This window comes from Candoia aspera, chromosome 2 (assembly GCF_035149785.1).
Source record: "Candoia aspera isolate rCanAsp1 chromosome 2, rCanAsp1.hap2, whole genome shotgun sequence".
Classification (NCBI taxonomy): Eukaryota; Metazoa; Chordata; class Lepidosauria; order Squamata; family Boidae; genus Candoia; species Candoia aspera.
Genome location: NC_086154.1, coordinates 18,869,441 through 18,889,704, shown reverse-complemented (window position 1 = coordinate 18,889,704; position 20,264 = coordinate 18,869,441). Strand labels below are relative to the sequence as shown.

Below are 20,264 nucleotides of genomic sequence, written 5' to 3'. Positions count from 1 at the left end.
GATTGCTCTGTTTAAGCCATGATCTCCCACTACAGCATCAATACTGAGCAAGGCTTTTTCCAGAGTCCAGAGAACTCGAAGTATGTCTTGGTCCAAAGCGTGTGTCTCATTTCCAGGGAGAAGATAAAGGATGGGGAACCTCTCCCCTTCCAGATATGGAAGAACTATACATCTCAGCATCCCTCGCTATACTGACTGACGCCCTTTGGGGCTGCAGTTAAGCGACACATGGAATGGTCACATTCTTCATCTCTAGCGTAGGCAAGCAATTCTCCCCACCCTGCCCAAACCAAACCAGGCAGATCTCTTTTCCCCCCCTAAGTGTACTCCTTATTCTACAGGCAGTGTTTCCAGCTTAACCCAGACAGAAACAAAAACAAACTGCAAATCTACAAGAATCTACAATTCTGCTGCTGTTATATTTTCTAGTATTTTGTATTACGGATCGGCTTTTCTATTAGTTGTACGTATTGTGATGATCTATATCATTTTGTAAAGAAGCCCTTGCCAGCTACTTGTGGATGTATTTCTAGAAACACAAGATGTAATTCCATTGATCAACTGCCACCCTCCTCTAAAAAAGCATATCCGTACATTTGATATATACCACCGAGTAGCAGGTATAAGGAGATATTGTGAAGAAAATAGTTCTCTTCGCGCATTAGATCAATTTATACAGCCACCCATCTTGCAACTGGAATTGCGGGTGGCAAACACCAGATTAAAAAACTAACAGAACAAGAATAAGACAAACAACAATACAGAACAATAGTACAGTGACACAGGAGGATAATCAAACTCAAACCTCAAAACCCAAACATGTCAATAAAAAAAACAATGGTGGGCTTATCCAACCCACAGGCCCCACACCTGGGGGAACATCTGGGTTTTCCAAGGATTCATGAAATGCCAGCAGGGTCGAAGCAAAAAGAATCTTGGGGGTTTGTTGTACCAAAAGACAGGTCCCACAAAAGAGAAGGCCCGCTTCCTAGGTCCCAGCAGATCACACTGCTTAACAGATAGATCTATCAATGGATCTACTAATGGATCTTAATGGATCTAGTGAGTCAGACAGAAACAATGAGACAGGGATGGCCCTGCAAATTACCTAGACCCATGTAATTAAGGGCTTTATAGGTGGTAACCAGCACCTTGAATTACACCTGGAAGCCTACTGGGAGCCGATGCAGCCCATGGAGCAGTGCTGTAAGAGGGGCACACCAAGGTTTGCCCGTAACTACTCATGCCATTACATTCTGGACCAACTGCAGCTTCCAAGCAGTCTTCAAGGGCAGCTCCATGTAGCCCACATTGCAGTAACCCACGTGAGAGGTGACCAAGGCATGAGTGACCAAGAGCAAAGCCCCTTGATCTAAGAAAGGGCACAACTGGCGCATAAGACAACATCTGTGCAAAAGCCCTCCTGGCCACAACAGCCACCTGATCCTCAAACAGGAGCTGCAAGATCAGGAGGGGCAATGAGAAGGAAAATCTTGAGATGGAAGTATCCAGCTGACCCCTGCTGAAACAGTCGCAGAGACCCACCAGGAACCTCATGTGGATTCACTGGGTAATTTAACAAATACTCTTTTTGTCCAATATGCTCCTTGGCATAGCAAATAAACCAGAAAGAACATGGAAGTTCTATAAATGAACGTAACCCAATTAAGCTTCCCAGATAAGAAGCTGCCGGGGAACCTCAGAAATAGCTTGCTGTCAGATCCACAGAGAACAAGAAAGGAATAATTATAACAAAATAAATGTGTAAGGCTTTACAAAATTGTCTGACAAACTAAGAAGCAGGGGACAAAGCGTGAAGTCACAAAGGTTGGACTCTGTGACTCAAACATTAATCCAGCCAGCTCCTCCAGACACTTTAACGTAAGACGAGCCCGGGAGCAAATGAATGCAAGGTAGAAGTCACTGCAAACCCCGACCCAGGGAAGAGCTGGGAAGCCCTACAGTTTGTCACTGCAAGAAGGCTGATTGCATCAAGATGACCCTTCTCCTTCTTACCTGATATTCACTCCAGTCAATGCTCAGTGGCTGGGTAAGAGAGACTGGGATACTTAGGGGAGCATCTACATAGTCCTGCAAACAAATAGGAATATTCAATCTTTCATTGACCGGATGGTGTGACAAAGCCAGGCTGAGAAAATACTAGAAACAGAACCATATAATTTGCTTTTGTATTACTCCTGTAATACAAAATTATATACCAGTCAGGGAAATCCAACTCTTTCAGTCAAGCTCTGTGCATATTTTACTGCAAAGATATCCCTCTGAATTGCCACGTAACTTCCTCCCAAGTCCACGGGAATCTTAGTTCTGCCTTAGCATAGCAGGATGATGACTGTCCTGGTGAGCCAAGGAAAATGCAGAATGCCCATGTTCCTCAGTGGCTAATTATCTTCCATTCTCCCTGGGGATTCTTCTTGGCACTGATTGTTCTGGTCCCCTAAGCAAGGGATGGCCATCCAACAACGTCTTGCACGTCTGCTGGTTTTGACAGAAACAATGCTTTACCTGCGCTGTTTTTTTACTTGCAAGCAATGTAATTGCCAACTTTTCCCCTTCATAGGCAAGAAGGAGAAACCCGATCAGCGGTATGTTTTCAGAGGAATTTCTCAAAGGAAAAGGCCTGACAGAGATGATGATGATGATGATGATGGAGGAGAAAGAGGAAGCCAGGAAAGGCTGAAAACGCCCAGTCCTCTGTTGACAGCAAATACAAGAGTGGGGTGGGTAGCAACCTTGACAGGCACTGCCTAGAACAAGCAAGACTGAGCAAAGCTGCATTTGTTGTGTTCTGGAGAGACTAGGGTTGTATGGGAGGGCTGATGATGCAGATCTGGTGGTGCCACATCACAGAGATTTCAGGGTTATTTCACGTTTGGGAGGGGTGGGGTTTAAATACCTCAAGTCCATTGTAAAGATTCCATATGGTTCTTATTATGTATTTCAAAACCACGTGAATGCATGCGATTTTCAGCAGCTGCATCAACAACAATCAACATCCCAGCAGGTACGTCCAGCAACTAGACACGGCCCACAGGTGCAGGAGGCCTGTCTATTCTAGAGGCCTCTTGGGTTCATGCAGGGCTAACCTTATGTCAGGCAGAGCAACATGGTCAATTCAGGTGGCAGACACAGGGTTTTCCTACCCACCTAAGCTGGCATCCACCCTTGTTCCTGGCCTGGCAGCCTTGGCTAGTTCGTTTCTTCCAACATGGCAGGACGCTGACTAGCAAGTTGAAACAAGCCCCTCCAGAGCATTCTTGCAGACCCCTAGTTTCGATACATCCCACTCAAACAGCATTAGAGCAAGCCTGCTTTGCTGACTGGCCCATACCTGCTTCCAGTTGAAAACCAGTCCTTCTGCTGTGTAATCACGTTCTTTGTACTCCTTGAAAAATTCGCAGCCTGTGCAGGAAGAGAAAGGGGGATGGAGAGAAAGAAGAATGGAAGGAATGTAAGCACTCCTGCAGAGGTAGAGGCTCCTCCCCAGGAATCCCAGAATAAATGAAGTGTCACAGCAGTGTTAGAGCAGTCTGGACAACAGCACCCTCCTGCACCAAGACAGGCAAGCAAGCCATGATGAACAACTCTCAGCAGGTATCAGACAGGTAAGCAAGAGCCCGAGCCAGCCAAATGCTTAAGGAGCTCATTTTCAACTTTGCCTGCATAGCTCATTTTAGAGATCAGCCTGCAGTTCTCCAGCTATTAACATCCATCTTGAAGTTGGTACTCTGAAGTTCTGGCACAGAGCTGATTGTTCAGGAGTGGCGTCCTGGACTGTCTGCTACAGCCAGTAGCAGAAGAGGAGTACCAGGCAGGGAATGTGGTTCTGGGTCATGGCAGATCCCCAACCCCTGGTCTAAACCATATGCTCCTGGACTGTTTCATTCAACCCCCAGACAGGATTCATGGTGCAATTAATGCCTCTGGACAGAGAAGCACAAGCACAGTGGGGTTGGTTTTCTGCTGTAATGCTGGGCAAGCTTTTTTTTTTAAAACTACTTTGAAAAATAAAATCGGGAGAAAAAAGTTTCAGTTACACAAAGTTAGAGATGGCAGTGGACAGGTGGAACTAGGAAGAAACGGGTTTGGGTTATATGAAATGCATGTGTTTATAGAATCGTGCCATTCTGATTCTCTCTCATACTTGCACAGACCCAGGTAGCGCCTAAATTGATTCAGAGAGGAAAAACATTGTCATTAAAACGAAAAAAAACCTCCAACCCAGTTACTTGGTAATTTCAAAATCGTGCTCTGGAAGGGGAATTCATTCATGGCTTGATGCAACTTTAATTGGAATATTCCCCCTGTGGGCTCTCATCCATTAAAAGAAACGAGTGCCTGTGTGCTCATTTTCCCCATGTAACACTTCCCAAGGAACATCTCATAATGTTTAAGGACTTTCCAGGTCAGTATTTCTTAGCCAGAATTTCCTGGCAGTGCTGAGCTCCTTGGGCTGTGATTCACTGTACAGGTAGTCCTCAACTTATGACCAGAATTGGGACCAGAATTTCCATCACTAAGCAATGCGGTCATAAAGCACAATGCCATGTGACTGCATTGCTTAGCGACAGCAATCCTGGCACTCCCTGTTGCTGTCGCTCAGCAAATTTCACAGGTCGTTAGGCGAGGACCCACCCCAATCCAATCCAATCCATTCCAGGCTTGGCCCCTCCCAGCCCCAAGCCTCAGTAAGGTCAGCGACTGCCTCCAACTCCCTTTACCTGCCTATCGTGTCCCCATCTCTGCTCTTTTGGCTGCCCTGCACCTGCCTTGTGGGGCAGCAAGCATCCCCAGAACCTCACAGCTCTAGGGCTGCTTGCCACGCTGCAGCTCAAGGGCTTCTCTAAACACTGTGGTTCTCAGGCTGGAAGAAGCCCCAGCCCAGTCCCAGCTGCAGTCACCACCCTGCACTTTGAGACCCCCACCACCCTGCGCTCCACTGCCGCAGCTAACCTTGCTGTCTTCTTGCTCCCGCTGCTGTCAAGGCTCATGTTGGAAGCTGCTGGCCATTCGTGAGGCTTTCTCCTTCTTCTTCCAAAGCCCCAGAGCTGCAGCGCAGCGCAAAGCCCAGCCCCAGCCCAGCAGCACGGCACAAAGGGGTTTCTTGGCGCAAAGGGCCAGGCTGGGCATGCCTCGTCAGCAGGGGAGCCCCTGAGCTGCACTGTGGCAAGCAGCCCCAGAGCCGTGCAGTTCTGGGGCTGCTTGCTTCCTTGCAAGGCAGGGTGCAGGGCAGGCATAGATGGGGGGGAGATAGGCAGGTGGGGGGAGTTGAAGCGCCCCTGCGGTGGTACGTGCAGGTGGGCTGCCGAGCACCTGAATTTTGATCATGTGACCGCGGGGGCACCGCAACGGCTGTTACTTGGGGACCAGCCGTAAGTCCATTTCTTTGGCACTGTCGTAACTTTGAACGGTCACTGAATGAATGGTTGCGACCTGTAGCAAGATAAGCTTTGGAAATAGACAAGAAGAAAGGGGAAACCCATTTTCAGCACAGCGCTGAGAAGCCAAACTAAATCCTCCAATTGCCGACATATATTATCCCAGCCCGCAACACCAATTTTCAACATCACTGATTTCTAATGAGATGCTGAACGGGCTTCCAAAAGGGATGCGGAAGAAAAGGCAATCCACACCCCACATCTTAAATAAATATTGTCCGATACAATTATTACATATCTTACGATGCAGGAATCCTTAACTCGGGGGAGCGCTTTCGAAAACAAACCAACAGAACTCTCCAATCAGGTGAGAAGTTGCCACATGCTGTTCCCGATAAACAGTGGGTAAGTTGCAGGAAGACCTTGGAATGCAACTTCATGTGAAGGTTAAAAACTGTTCTCGGCATCTTCTGGCCTTTCACCTCCTTGAGTTTCTGGAGTACCTTCTCTTCCCAGTTTATCTTACGACCAGCAGAGTCAATTATTTTGCTACTGCCCAAGTTCAGCGTGTCACCCCCACGTACCTGGGTACGGGATGGAAAGGAGGGTGAAGTCAGCATAGCGCTGTGCCTTATCCACTTTCTCAGAAGACGTCACACTGAAAGAGAAACAGAAATGCCTTGAGCGAGGGTGATGAAACCCTTTGGCAACATTTAGCAAAGGCAGGCTAACATTAGGGAGCCACTTCCCTGCACCTAGAAATCCCTGGGGTCTATTATTTTTTACATTTGCAGAGCTTATAATGTAAATATAATTTACACATAATCTGGCTCTCAACAATTAAGGCTGTAAGGTAGCCTTTGCAGTCAGATCTCACTCTCAGCTTTCTAAACAAATGTGGCTCTTATTTCTATGAGACGGTAGATAGGGCAGAAAAAAATACAAGCTAGCGTCATCTGGGAATCTTAGCGTCTTATTTTATTTCTTCCTCCATAGATCTCAGGGCAGCAATCAGGATCCCTTCCTGCCTTTTAGCCTCGCAAATTAGCTGAGCAACAGCAATTTGCCCACAGTGATCAATTGAGGTTTATGGTGGAATAAGGATTTGAATCCAGTTGTCACTGAGGCCCAAGTCTAGCTCTTTGATCACTACATTGCACTGGCTGCAGCATTCTTCAGCTGGAATGTTACTTGAAGTTTTCCTGCGGCAACTGGAGCACAGCATGCACCGGTGCTTACTTCAGGCCAAACTTGACTTTTTTGTTCTCCACCATCAAGTCACAGATGTATGCAACTGACAGATACCGCAAGAGCTTGATGTCGTGACCTCGGACCTTGTCAAAGAGTTGTGAGTCTGCATTTCTGAAATGAAGGAAAAATGAGGGTTAGCATTCCACTGTGGGGAATCAAAGATGTTAGGAAGGCTTGCACACCAGAACAGCCAGAATGCTCTATGCGGGCCAAGATCATGATCCCTTTGAAAGTCCCACTCATTTCAAGATGGTTTGTGCAAGGTCGGATCCCCAAGAGATGGCATCCAACTCAGGACTAAAACCATTTGAAGTCCTCTGTGTAAATGGGTGAAAAGAAGTTCTCAAGAGCTGGTGAGAAAGACATGCTAATAAACACAATAATCCTGGAAAACGTGATTGGTTTGAATACAACAGCTCCCCAATTCACCTCTCAAATTGCAGCATTTTTGTATCAGTTGTTGGAAGGTCCAAAATCCTCCTCAATCCCTTCAAAAAATCACCATCTCCAGAATCAGATTGGAGGGAAAGCCAAGCGAGTTAAATTAAGTGATGATAATGCACAGATATTGCAGGCTGTTTGGTCTAGTGATTAAGGTGCTGGGCTAGAAACCAGGAGTCTGTGAGTTCTAGTCCTGCCTCAGGCATGAAAGCCGGCTGGGTGACCTTGGGTCAGTCACTTCCTCTCAGCCCAACCCACCTCACAGGGTTGTTGTTGTTGTGGGGAAAATAGGAGGAGGAAGGAGTATTTGGTATGTTCGCTGCCTTGAGTTATTTATAAAAACAATAAAGGCGGGATAATAGATAGATAGATAGATAGATAGATAGATAGATAGATAGATAGATAGATAGATAGATAGATAGATAGATAAGCAAGGCCTACAGAGAAGATTTTAAGTGCTTAGTCTACATTTATGTTCTGAAACTATAATACTTCATTAAGTGTACAAAATATTTTATTCTTTGCTTTTTTTGCTGAGATTTCAGTGTGATTTCAAATTTATCATTATCATTTTTTAAAAAAATCTGCCATAAGCTACTCTGAGTATCTTCAAGGGCACCTTTTGAAGTTAAAACTAAATAGATATTAAACAAAATCCACAGCAGTGTTGTAAGACTTCCATCCTATCTTCTACATGAGTCTTGGCTCTGCTTATCCCTCCTGAGAGCCACCTAATGCACGTCTTCCCTCCCGAGGCCCAATAAAATAGTTATGACTAAACACACCAGTTTACACCACAGGACAAGGGCTATTGTTTCCACCACCAACTTCTAAAGTTCCAGGGATGTTTTAATTTTTCTGCACTGCACAACAGAGAGTTAAGAAGCACAACCATTTTTCCCCCTTGCAATTCCAGATTAGCAAAAGAAATGCTTTTTAAATTTCTACCTGCCAAAGTAACAGAGAAGGATTTTTTTTTTGATGTTTTTAAGTTGGAGAAAGAGAGAGAGATCTCAGGAAAGAAGTCATAATCTTACATACAATCCATCAGCACAGGAAAGAAACAGACCTGAAAGCAGAGTCCTCTTCCGACAAGTCTTCCGTATCTGCCCAGGCGTCATCTGAACCACCTACAGAGAGCCATTAAGAAAAAAAAAGGAAGAGAAAATCAAGTTAACAGCCGCATTGTTTGTTGTGATGAATTATAACAACCGTGGTTTGGGACTGGAAAAGAGAGACAGGTCCACAGCCCTTTTCATGACCTAGTACTTCTTCAAGCTAGTTTTAGACTTCCCATCAGTTCAGCAAACTAAACCGTCCAAATGGACTTGACACTGTGAATGAGATCATCAGGGCCACCTGTCATGTTCATCGTTTCAATGTGCATTGTACATCGTAACGTTTCGCATGCCATGGCACTGACGCGCGTATCTGGTTGGGAGGGAGCTGCTGAGGGACCTTGTACCAAGCTCTCTATCTGTGCTTGTTAAGATGGAATGTGTTTGGGTTATCTTCCCTGCTCAAGGTCTTTTTCCCCGTTGATCAGCAGAACTCGTTAGGAGCACCTGGGATTGTGAATTTGAGACGATTGTAAGGGGGGGTGGGACTTCATTTGTGTCGGGGGTTATTTAGTTTGATTTTAGGCGCGCTTTTTCCATCTCGGATTTCTTTGTATTTGCACTCTATTCTACAATAAACCAAATTTTATTAAGCTTTGGCTTGTGAGTCTGAGAATATTTCTGGAATAGGCATTCATTACATAAAGCTGAGAATCGTCAATATACCTCGCTAGTTCCTACCAAGAAAATTCTTGTGAGGGAAGAAGTTAGCGATGGCAGAGTCGAAACCAGCGTCTGCGGGGCTTGAGGAGACGACTACCCAGTTACCTGAATCGGCAATCCAGAGCAGAGAACCGAGCCCCCTCCCCCCCAAACTTTCCTATTACCCGAGGGATTCGAGTTCCAGCCCTGAGCTGGGGGAATCTAGCGAGGGGGGAGAGCCGGAACGACCAGCACTGACTGGCTCCCCCCTGGAGATGACCTGGGATACGATGGGGGAACCCCAACCGGGGATGTCCCAGGCATCCTGGAAGCTCCGTTTCCCGCTGACCCCCAAGGTGGAATCTACGACGGTAGCAACGGGGAGACGGCCCGGCGTTCGATGATGGGAGGATTCTGTCACCCCTGAGAGGGAGAGAGTATTGGAGGCGAAGCTGGAATCGATGGAGTATATGTTGAAAACCCTGTCTTTGGCGGTGAGCGGCCAGGCGAGATACGATGGGAGCCCTGGCTTCAATCAACCATCCCCGATCCTCCCCCCCGAACTACCGCTGACGCGGGGCCGCAGATGACTTCGGGATGCACCTCCGCCCCGAAGAGGGGCCACTACCGTAACCTGGGGTCCCCCCGTCCGACCTGCTGCCGGCTCAGTACCAGCAGGAGGGGTGGCGAAGGACTTTCCTGTTAAATTTGATGGAGATCCCGCCAAGCTGTCATTTTTCCTCACAAATGCAAAAAGCTACATAGAGCAATTCGAACCCTGCTTCCCTTCCGAGAAGGCTAAGATAACGGTGGTAGCCACCAAGCTAAAAGGCAGAGCGGCAGATTGGTATGTCCAATTGACAGAGGCTAACGCCCCTGAGCTCGAGTCTTTTGAGGACTTTTTGCTAGCCTTAAAGCTGTATTTTGAAGATCCTCTGGCCAAGGCAAGGGCTAAAGAGGCGCTGAAGGATCTCATCCAGGGTCCCAGGTCAGTGGCTGACTATGCCCTGGAATTTAAAGCCTTAGCGGGCAAAGTCCCCGAGTGGTCTCAATCAAACTTGGTAGATAGGTTTAGGGATGGGCTCAATTGGGACGTCTTAAAATGGGTGCTGGGCAGAGATGACCCAGAGTCACTGCATGAGTGGATCTGTCTGGCCGGGAAGGCAGAGCATGCCCAGCGCACCTACATGCAAGCCAGGAGGCACGAAAGACCACCGGCCGCGATGCGAGGACCCCGACCAGGGACAACTGCTGCACCATCGGGCTACCGAACATGGGATGAAGAGAGACAGCGCCGTTACACGCGTGGCCAGTGTATCCGGTGTGGGAAGGGCGGACATCGAGCCGCAGACTGCCCGAAGGCCAAAGCTGGGGATCGAGCACCAAAAGTACCGACCAAATCACCACCCCCCTCGTGACGGATGATGGCGGCCAAGGGGGCTGCGGACGAGGAAGAGGAGATCTACTTCTCCGGAGAGGCGCAAGCCACCTCTGAGCAACCGGCGGGAAATGCCAGCCACCTGGCTTAAACAGCGCCTGTAGGCAGGTGGAGGAGGATGGGCGCGAGGACGAGATGGTGAGTGCTGACTGCCCCATTTTAGCAGTGAAAGTGAAGTTGGGATCCCGCACTAGAACTACGGAAGTATGGGCTCTCATTGACTCGGGGTGTTCTAGGTGTCTCATCCACCCTGACCTGGTTGCTGCGCTAGATTTGCCTAGTTTTCCGCTCCGGCAGCCCTTGGTTTTCACCCAATTAGACGGGTCAACAGCGGGTGGGGGACCAGCAACCCATTTCACTGGAACTGTGGCGATGCAAATGGGCAGCCACAGGGAGGCTTTAAAATTCATTGTGGCCCCAGTTGGCAATCCAATGGTGATTTTGGGAATCCCCTGGTTGACTTGGCGCAGCCCATACATAAATTGGGCGCACCGGACTGTTACTTTTGAGGATGGCTTTTACCAAGCTCCTACACCGGAGAAACCTTTAAGTGTGGGGTAGGGAGGGCTGCGATCGCCACGCCACGCCCTAGCTCTCCACACCTGGAGGGCTTGCCCGACCTGTACCAGGACTTTGCAGACGTCTTTGGGGAAGTGGAAGTGGACCAGCTACCCCCCCATCGAAAGACTGACTGTGCTATAGAGCTGGTTCCCAACGCTCAATTGCCCAAGCTGAAAATCTATCCGATGACCCAGAAGGAGCTTGCCGCATTGCGAGACTTTATTGACAAGAATCTGTCAAGGGGATTTATTGAACCTGCAAACTCTCTGGTGGGGGCCTGTTCTTTTCCGCGAAAAGAAGGATGGCACGCTTCGGCTTTGTATGGACTATCGCGGGTTAAATTCTGTCTCGGTTTGCAACAAATATCCTCTGCCTCTCATGAAAGACATGTTAGCCCATTTGTCAATGGGGAAAATTTTCTCCAAGCTCGACCTTCGCAAAGCGTATTTTCACATTCGCATAAGAGCTGGCGATGAGTGGAAAACGGCTTTCAATTGCCCATTGGGGTCATTTCAGTACAAAGTCCTACCTTTTGGGTTAGCTGGGGCCCCAGGTGTTTTCATGCAATTGTCATGAGTAAGGATGGCGAGCAGGGGGCTCCCATCCAGACTGTTAAGCACATGCGTAGCACTGAGGAATTGGTCAGCCATTCAAAGAGACACAGATCGGGACCGCATTAACCTTTGGGGTTTATATGTCTGGGTTTTTCCCACGCTTCTTCAGTTTGTTAGGATTCCTGTTATGTACTAGTAATAAAACATTAGAGACCAGTTCCTTGTCTCAGCGTGTTTCCTGGCTGTTAGGACAAATTGATTAATGAGGTGTTACATGATCATTTGTTTAAGGGGGTTCTGGTTTATTTAGACGATGTTCTCATTTACACTGACACTGTGGAGGAGCACGAGCGCCTTCTGAAACAAGTGTTGAGCAAGCTTCGGGAGGCGAAACTCTATGCAAAACTTTCCAAATGTGAATTCCACAAAACGTGACTTGATTACCTAGGCTACCGAGTGTCTGACAAAGGCATTGAAATGGACACTGAAAAAATTCAGGCGGTTCTGAATTGGGAGCAGCCCCGCACCCGGCAGCAACTACAAAGTTTTTTGGGGTTCAATAACTATTATCGCCACTTCATCCAGGGGTTTGCTGAGATTGCACTGCCCCTCACTGACTTGCTGCGCACCAAGGGTTTGGGGGAGACGCGCAAGGTTAAAAATCCTGGGGCAATGCTTAATTGGTCTCCTGAATGCGAAGCAGCGTTCGAGAGGTTAAAAACCCTTTTCACTGCTGAGCCTATTTTGTTGCATCCTGACCCTGAGCGCCCCTTTGTGGTCCAGGTGGATGCTTCTGATTTTTCAATTGGAGCAATCTTGCTTCAAAAAGATTCTGACGGTCATTTGAAACCTTGCGCCTATCTGTCCAGGAAGTTCTCAGAAACTGAACGCCGATGGCATGTTTGGGAGAAAGAGGCTTTTGCTGTAAAGGCTGCTTTAGAAGCCTGGCGTCACCTCCTGGAAGGCGCTAGATGCCCTTTCGAGGTTTGGACAGATCACAGAAATTTGGAAGCCCTGCCTGGCGTCTCAGTCCTAAACTCAGTCCCACTGGGCTCAGTTCTTCAGTTGTTTTAACTTCCAGCTGAAGTTCATTCCGGGTAAGAAAAACTTTTTGGCTGATGCTTTGTCATGCCTGCCTCAGGACTCTGGGCAGGTGTCAGACATAGTGAGGACTGTTCTTACTGAACCTCAACTGGGGTTGGTTGCTGTCACCCGTAGCAGAACCCGTGCACAGGCATCTTTGCCCTCCGCTCCTGCTGGGAAGCGGCGGATGCAACTTTCTTGTCAGTTACAAACGGACTTCCTCCAGGCACTGCAATCTGATCCTGGCTAATAAAGACAAGGTTTCTTTTGAGAACAGTCTGGCATGGGTGGGTCACCGCTTATATGTGCCTGAGGCTCTGAGGGCTGATGTTTTACACCGTTCTCATGACGACAAGCTTGCTGGACACTTTGGTTTCGTAAAAACCTTACATTTGGTTTGGCGCCAATTTTGGTGGCCAACTTTGCGTCGTGATGTCAAAGACTATGTTGCTTCCTGTCCTGTTTGTGCCATGTCAAAACGAAAACCAGGTAAGCCACAGGGGCTTCTACAGCCGGTGGCCAGTCCCTCCCGCCCCTGGGAGGAGATTTCTATGGATTTTATTGTAGATCTGCCGCCCAGTCAGCAAAAAACTGTCATTTGGGTTGTTAAGGATTTTTTTTCCAAGCAGGCGCATTTCATCCCATGTGCTTCCATCCCGTCAGCCCAGCAACTGGCCCGTTTGTTTCTTGTCCATGTCTACCGTCCCCACGGATGCCCCTCCCGTTTGGTGACCGACTGCGGGACACAATTCACTTCCCAGTTCTGGAGATCATTTTTAAAATTGATTGGCACCAAACAGGCGTTGTCCACCTCTTCGCATCCCCAGACTGATGGATCTATGGAGGTTTTGAATTCTACACTTGAGCAATTCCTTTGAGCATACATAAACTACCATCAGGACAATTGGGTTGATTTGCTGCCCTTCGCTGAAGTAGCGTACAATAATGCTGTCCATCAGAGCACTGGTCAGACCCCTTTTCGAGTGGTTTCTGGGCACAACTTTGTTCCTATTCCTGAGCTGCCACAACCCCCTCCCCACTCTTGTTCTGCCTCGGAATGGGCTGTTCAGCTGGCTGATTCCTGGCCAGTGATTAAGCAAGCATTAGCTGATGCCCAGGCTTCCTACAAGTCTCAAGCGGATAAGCACCGCTCCCTGCAGCACACTTTCAAAGTTGGGGAGCAGGTTTATCTTTCCACCAAGTTCATTAAGTCGCCACAGCCTTCCAAGAAGCTTGCTCCCAAATTCATAGGTCCTTTCCCCGTCATCGACCTTATCAACCCTGTGACTGATTACAATTACCTCATAATTTGAAATGCTTGCACCCTGTTTTTCATTGCAGTTTGCTCAAGCCTGTCCACCAATCTTCCACCTGGCATCCCCAACCTCCTCCTCCTGCTCCTATCATGATTGACGGGCAGCAACACTTTGAAGTCAAGGAGGTTCTTGATTCTCGCAAGCTTTGAGGCACTCTTCAGTATCTCATTTGCTGGAAGCACTTCCCTCACCCTGAGTGGGTCCACGCTCGCCACGTTGCTGCTCCTGATTTGGTGCACCGTTTTCACTTAGCTTACCCTTTCAAGCCTTCTGCTTAGCGTTTTAGGGGGGACGGTATGTCATGTTCATCGTTTCAATGTGCATTGTACATCGTAACGTTTCGCATGCCATGGCGCTGACACGCGTATCTGGTTGGGAGGGAGCTGCTGAGGGACCTTGTACCAAGGTCCCTATCTGTGCTCGTTAAGATGGAATGTGTTTGGGTTATCTTCCCTGCTCAAGGTCTTTTTCCCGTTGATCAGCAGAACTCGTTAGGAGCACCTGGGATTGTGAATTTGAGATGATTGTAAAGGGGTGGGTGGGACTTCATTTGTATCGGGGGTTATTTAGTTTGATTTTAGGCGCGCTTTTTCCATTCTCGGCTTTCTTTGTATTTGCACTCTATTCTACAATAAACCAGATTTTATTAAGCTTTGGCTTGTGAGTCTGAGAATATTTCTGGAATAGGCATTCATTACACCACCCCATTGAGGCTGCTTACTGGGCCATCCCACGAAGCCAATGAAATCAATTCAGTTGGGTTTTGTTCTTGCACCTGAGTCTGGGCCAGCTGGAGAAGGTTCTGTTCCAGATTCCCAATCCATTCTCCTGATGGGGAACTGGAGCAAAGACAGGAACATGCTCTGATATTCCATACAGACTTCACGGCAGTTGAAGGGGGAACAACAGTTCACTCACAGACCTCCCATAAGCTCACCATAGATATAGGCAAACAGTCTTACAGAGGAGGAAGTGGGAGAAACTGTCTGGTTGGACTGCCCTGTTGGCTTGCAGGGTGGTGGGACATCCTACTTTTCCCCTTTTTTCTTAAGCCATTTCCGAATATTTTCTTTCCAAAAGAGGATAAATGAATTACAGGTAGTCCTCAACTTACGACCATTCATTTAACAACCATTCAAAGTTACGACAGCACTGAAAAAAGTGATTCACGACCAGTCCTTGCACTTACAATGGTTTCAGGGTCTCGGGGTCACGTGATCGCCATTTGCAACCTTCCCAGCCAGCTCCCAACAAGCAAAATCAATGGTGAACCATGTGATTCTCTTAACAACCATGGCAAAAAAGGTAAAATTGGGCACGATTCACTTAACGACAGCTTAGTGACAGAAGTTCTGGTCCCAACTGTGGTCGTAAGTTGAGGACTATCCATATGCCAGTTTAAGAGCACGTCAGGTCAAGGAAGAACGTGGAGCCCTTAGCCTTTTCCAGCAGGCGCACAAACATTATTTTCCTTCTCCTGTTTTATGGTAGAGATGCTGGGCTGGAGAATTCTGGGAGCTGAAGTCCATCTTCAAGTTGCCAAGACTGAGAAACACTGCTGTAGAATAATAATTCTGGATCCAGAGACAGCACAGCCCTCCCCATGCCCACCTTCAAGCAGTCTCTAAAAACCAGGTTTTCCCCCAACAGGCCTTGGATTATGAGGTTTTAGGCAGATCCCTTTAGTTGTGGGGTGAGGCCGAGATACGTTATTCCCTCCTACATTTGTCGGGCTTTTATATAATATTGCACGTTCATTTTATTTATAATGCTGTTGTCTTTTTAATCTTGGAAAGCCTCCCAGAGTTGTTTGGGACTCAGGTGGTACAGAAATTTGACAAATAAGTAACGTTTTTAAGTCTAATTAATGTCTCTTGGTGGTTTCTGAAGCAAAAGATTACCAAGTTTCCCCTGGTGGCTGGATCAGGCCATAAGAGTCTCTGTGCAGCGCAGGCGCTTGGTTTCCATCTTGAAATAACCAGTGGCTAAAGGTATACGTTGTACTCACTAACCTATGATTTGTTTTAACTTGATGCATGCCCAACACTAAACATTAAACCACATTTTACAAGCCACAGGGCCTGGATTCATACATAACACTAACCTAAACCAAGCAGCCCATATGATGGCTTAAGAGGATGTACAGCATAGTTTCCTCCTCCAAGCGTAAATGTGCAGTCCCCACTAATTTCCAAAGAAGCTCCCTTTCTCTTCAAACAGCATTATCAACAGTAAAACTATGCCTTCTACAAACCTCCTTTCTCTTACCTGAGAAAATGTAGTTGTATCCTGTGCGCCCATAAAGTTCTCCCCATCCTGCCAGCGTGGCTGATCGGCATATATGCTGGGGAGACATACAGTGACCAATAACGGCCCAGAGAAATAGCAATGGGTTCTGTTTGCCTTCACACCTATCCCAAATCAAAATGGTTTTGCTCTTGGGCTTTCCAGCTAGATAGTTGCAAAGCTTACAACACAAGTTTCATTACAGGTAGTCCTCACTTAACAACCATTCGTTTAGTGACCGTTCGGACTTACAACAGTGCTGAAAAAACCAATTTGTAACCAGTCCTCATACCTACGACCATTGCAGTGTCCCCATGGTCACATGAACACAATTTGTGCGCTTGGCAACTGATTCACATTTATGACCACTGCAGCGTCCCATGGTCACATGATCGCCATTTTCAACTTTCCCAGCTGGCTTCTGGCAAGCAAAATCAATGGGAAACTGTATGATTTGCTTAACAACCATGTGGTTTCCTTAACACCTACAGTGATTCACTTAACAACTGCCGCAAAAAAGGTCATAAAATTGGGTCAGATTCACTTAATGACCGCTTCACTTAGTAATCAAAATTCCGGTCCCAGTTGTGGTTGTTAAAGTGAGGACTACCTGTACTTACTAATCTCAGGGCTGCAATTCCTTCCCATTCTCCTATGCAATCAGTATTTGCAGCACCCTTTCAATGCTTATCAACTCTTTATCACGTTCTTTCTTCCTTCAAAACTTTAACGAAGATGATTAGAAAAGATTTAATTTAAGAAATAGCAAGAACATTGGGGAAATGCAATACTAAAGTTCTTAATTTTAAAAGAAGCTATGCTAAAGCTAAGTGTTATCAAACGAGTATCTTGGACTTTAGAAGGATTTTAACCAACTCAAAAGCAATGATAAATAAGATCTCATGGCATGAGAAGCTAATGGGAAAAGGAAGATGCTGTGAACACACAAGCAAACAATTCCAGTGAGGAACAAATTGGAAGGCAACAGAAAAAGCCAAAAAGCTTAGTTAAAATCTGAGAACAGAAAAGGAGATACATGAGAAATGGAAAAAGGGCTGGGTCAGAAAGGGGGAGTCTAGATCAGCCTTTTGACCCTGGAGGAACCCTTGAAATATTTTTCAGGCCTCAGGGAACCCCTGCGCACTCAGGCTCAAATGTAGGCCGGAAGTTGCAAAATTATGATATTGGTTTCATGGGTAGGCCTGTATATGGGCATTAACAGTGTTCTCAAACTAAAAATACCTTACCTCTTTAATGTGAAGTTGCCCAAATTTGAAATAACTTTTTAAATAAATCATGATCTCCCAGGGAACCCCTAGTGGCCTCTCATGGAATCCGAGGGCTCCACGGAACCCTGGGTCAGAAACCCTGGGCTAGAGAGGAGGCCCAGAACCGCAGGGAGGATGGAAAGCTCAGAATCAGCTGAGGTTAACTAAGGAAAATATAAATAAATAAAAAGGGCTTCTTGACATTCATCCAAAGAAAAGAAAAAGAAGAGAACCAGCTGCTCAGTAAAGGCAGCAAATGTTAACAGGTAAAAAAATTAAAAGGCTGAGCTATCCAAAAAAGAAACCAAAACACCAAACCCCAAAAAAACTTCCATGAATTCCACCATGAAACTGTGACAAGCTGAAGGCTGCAAGTTAGAGAAGGGCTCACCTCCTCCGCTGAGGGCAGCCTCAGATGGTGAGAAGGAGCAGGAGACTCACCCACTTGGCACAGAAAGGTCTGGCCGTCTTTTGGGCCTCCGAGTTTTTAGTCCAGCAAAGGCTGTCATGACCCTTCTCCACAAAGACAGAGCCAAGCAATGAAAGGCGTACGGGATGCGCACAGCTTTACCTTTCCCTTGTAGAGGATAACGGGGCAGACAAACCGTCCTCTGCATCTGGCCATTTTACTGCGGTGGATGAGGTCTTGCAGCTTGCCAATTTGGATGGTGCTTTCAAATCTGCAGGAAGCAAAGCAGTTCATTATTTGTATGGGCACCCATTTGATCTGGGAGGGAAGCATCATCCGGAGGCATGCCAATTCCCACCTGGGCATTTGGCCAATGTACCATCAGCCTTCAATAGCTTGGCAGCTTCTGTCTGTCCCTTTTGAGGCCAATGGTTTGAGAAGGGAGGGGGGCACACGCTTTGTCAAATAACCTCCTGCTTTTGCAAACTTTGTGGCCACAAGGGAGGCACCCCCATATGTCAATGGTTTCTGGTTGAAAAACTCAACCTGCAGTGAAGGTTATATTACAGAAATTTAGCATGTTCTGGTCTCGAAAGGGAAAGCTGATGCTCTAAAGCAGTGTTTCTCAACCGTGGCAACTTGAAGATGGATGGACTTCAACTCCCAGAATTCCCCAGCCAGCCATGCTGGCTGGGGAATTCTGGGAGTTGAAGTCCACCCATCTTCAAGTAGTCATGGTTGAGAAACACTGCTTTAAAGTTTGGTTTCATACATCTATTTTTAATTTTTCCCCCCAGCTTAAATCCATTCAGCATTAGCTGCTGCATCTATTTATTTTTTTAATTTTTAATTACAAAAAGGAAAAAAACACACATAAAAAGTGCTTTAACAACAAAAATGACAGTCATGTAAACCTATTAGAAATATATACGTACCTGAATAATATTTGCATTAGATGAGTATATATAGAATTGTAACTGTCTACTATTACAATGAGCATTAGCTCCTTTTTACAAAAATGGAAATGCGCATGTACTTTGGTGTACATTCTTCTTAAAATGCGCCCTTTTACACATGCTTTCCTGTCACATGTCTATTTTTAGAACGGCAAACAGCATTACAAAAACCAGAGAAAAGTAGATTTGGGAGGACAAATATGTTGCTTTTACACTTCACTGGGTCTTGGGAGAGGGCAGTATAAAAATGGAAAACTACATAAATACTAATTCTGCTCAGCAGTTTCAACAGAGGGGGCTGAATGTTCAGGGGCTATTCTGAAGCTTTACAGTTGAGCAGGACAAGTCGCCACGGCTGCCAAATCTACCGATTTTTACCATATGGTACCATGCTGGCGTATGAAATCCCTTTTTTTTCTCCTGCACAAAGGATTTGGCCTCCCAAAGGCTGACTTTGAAGAAAAAGTTTGCATCTTCACCATGGAAGTTTAGCTAAGGAAAGATAATGTAGGAATGAATTATCTGGTGTCTGTTCCCTTTCCCTGTCTCAGAAATTAAAATGAAGACATGTTTCAAATGCCAAGGCAAAAGAATACAGATCATGGTTCTTGTGAAAGAGGTTCTACTGTCAACCACTGAAATGTCAGGTATGGTTTCAGAACTATTCTTGAAAAGAAATTTGTGTAATAATCTGTAGAAGACACTCTGCCTACACAGCAAGGGAGACACAACTCAGCTCTTTCTAGTTGCTGATTAGGAAAGCACAGCTGTTCTTCCCTTGTACAGTAAAATAAAAAACACAACACCACATCTGGGTCTGTCTGTTGCTACCACAGGGTGGTATACATAGGTGTGCAATTTGCTAACTGATCAGCTTTTTAATTTTTTTTAAATTTTCATTTATTTATCAAATTTTGTCACCGCCCATCTCCCTCAAAAGAGGGACTTTTAAATGATTACCCTTTGCTTGCTTAAGAGGGTGCATGTCTAGCTAGCAAAACTAGAAATTCTCTTCAAAATTACCAATGATTCTTCAAATTGCAAAGCTTGACACAGAAGGGAAACCAGTGGAAGCCTACACTATATGGTTAATCTCACAAATAGCTCCAAAACAGTCAAAACGTTAGGATAAACAGGGGCATTATTTATTCAGGATAATCTGGATAACACAGAGGGAATCCTAGACATCTGACAATCCTTCAATGAAATCGGATTTAGGACTCTGCAATAAAAAAAAACCCAAACTGCCTGTATGCTAATCTGACTCTAGACTAAATCCAACATGATTTGCTCAGAAAAGAAAATTTCCCTGTTCCTCTGTCTCCTTTTGCAGCCTCCAGATCTGCTCCCAAAGTGTGTTCAATTCTCCCAAGCAAATATCTGGATGGGGGAATCTGATCCACCAGCAGTGCCTTCACCATCCTCAGAATGGCATCTTTGAATTCAACCCTTTGTATTAAAATTGGCTTGCACAACTGGCTGGAATGAAAGTTTCTTTCCGCTGACCATACAGAAACAGAAATGTGTGCAACTATCATAAAA

General features: G+C 46.3%; 1 protein-coding gene across 4 annotated transcripts in view; it reads right to left on the bottom strand.

Moving 5' to 3' along the window:
- The window catches only part of MTMR14 (myotubularin related protein 14), a 92,110-nt gene that overhangs the window by 60,492 nt on the left and 11,354 nt on the right, over window positions 1–20,264 (bottom strand). For all 4 annotated transcript variants that reach the window (XM_063291423.1, XM_063291419.1, XM_063291420.1 and 1 more), the window contains exons 3-9: window positions 17,929–18,037; window positions 16,072–16,147; window positions 8,161–8,221; window positions 6,639–6,761; window positions 5,984–6,057; window positions 3,353–3,423; window positions 2,017–2,091 (exon numbers count right to left, since the gene is read on the bottom strand). In XM_063291423.1, coding sequence (XP_063147493.1) covers window positions 2,017–2,091; window positions 3,353–3,423; window positions 5,984–6,057; window positions 6,639–6,761; window positions 8,161–8,221; window positions 16,072–16,147; window positions 17,929–18,037 — 589 coding nt within the window. The remainder of the gene's footprint in view (window positions 1–2,016; window positions 2,092–3,352; window positions 3,424–5,983; window positions 6,058–6,638; window positions 6,762–8,160; window positions 8,222–16,071; window positions 16,148–17,928; window positions 18,038–20,264) is intronic.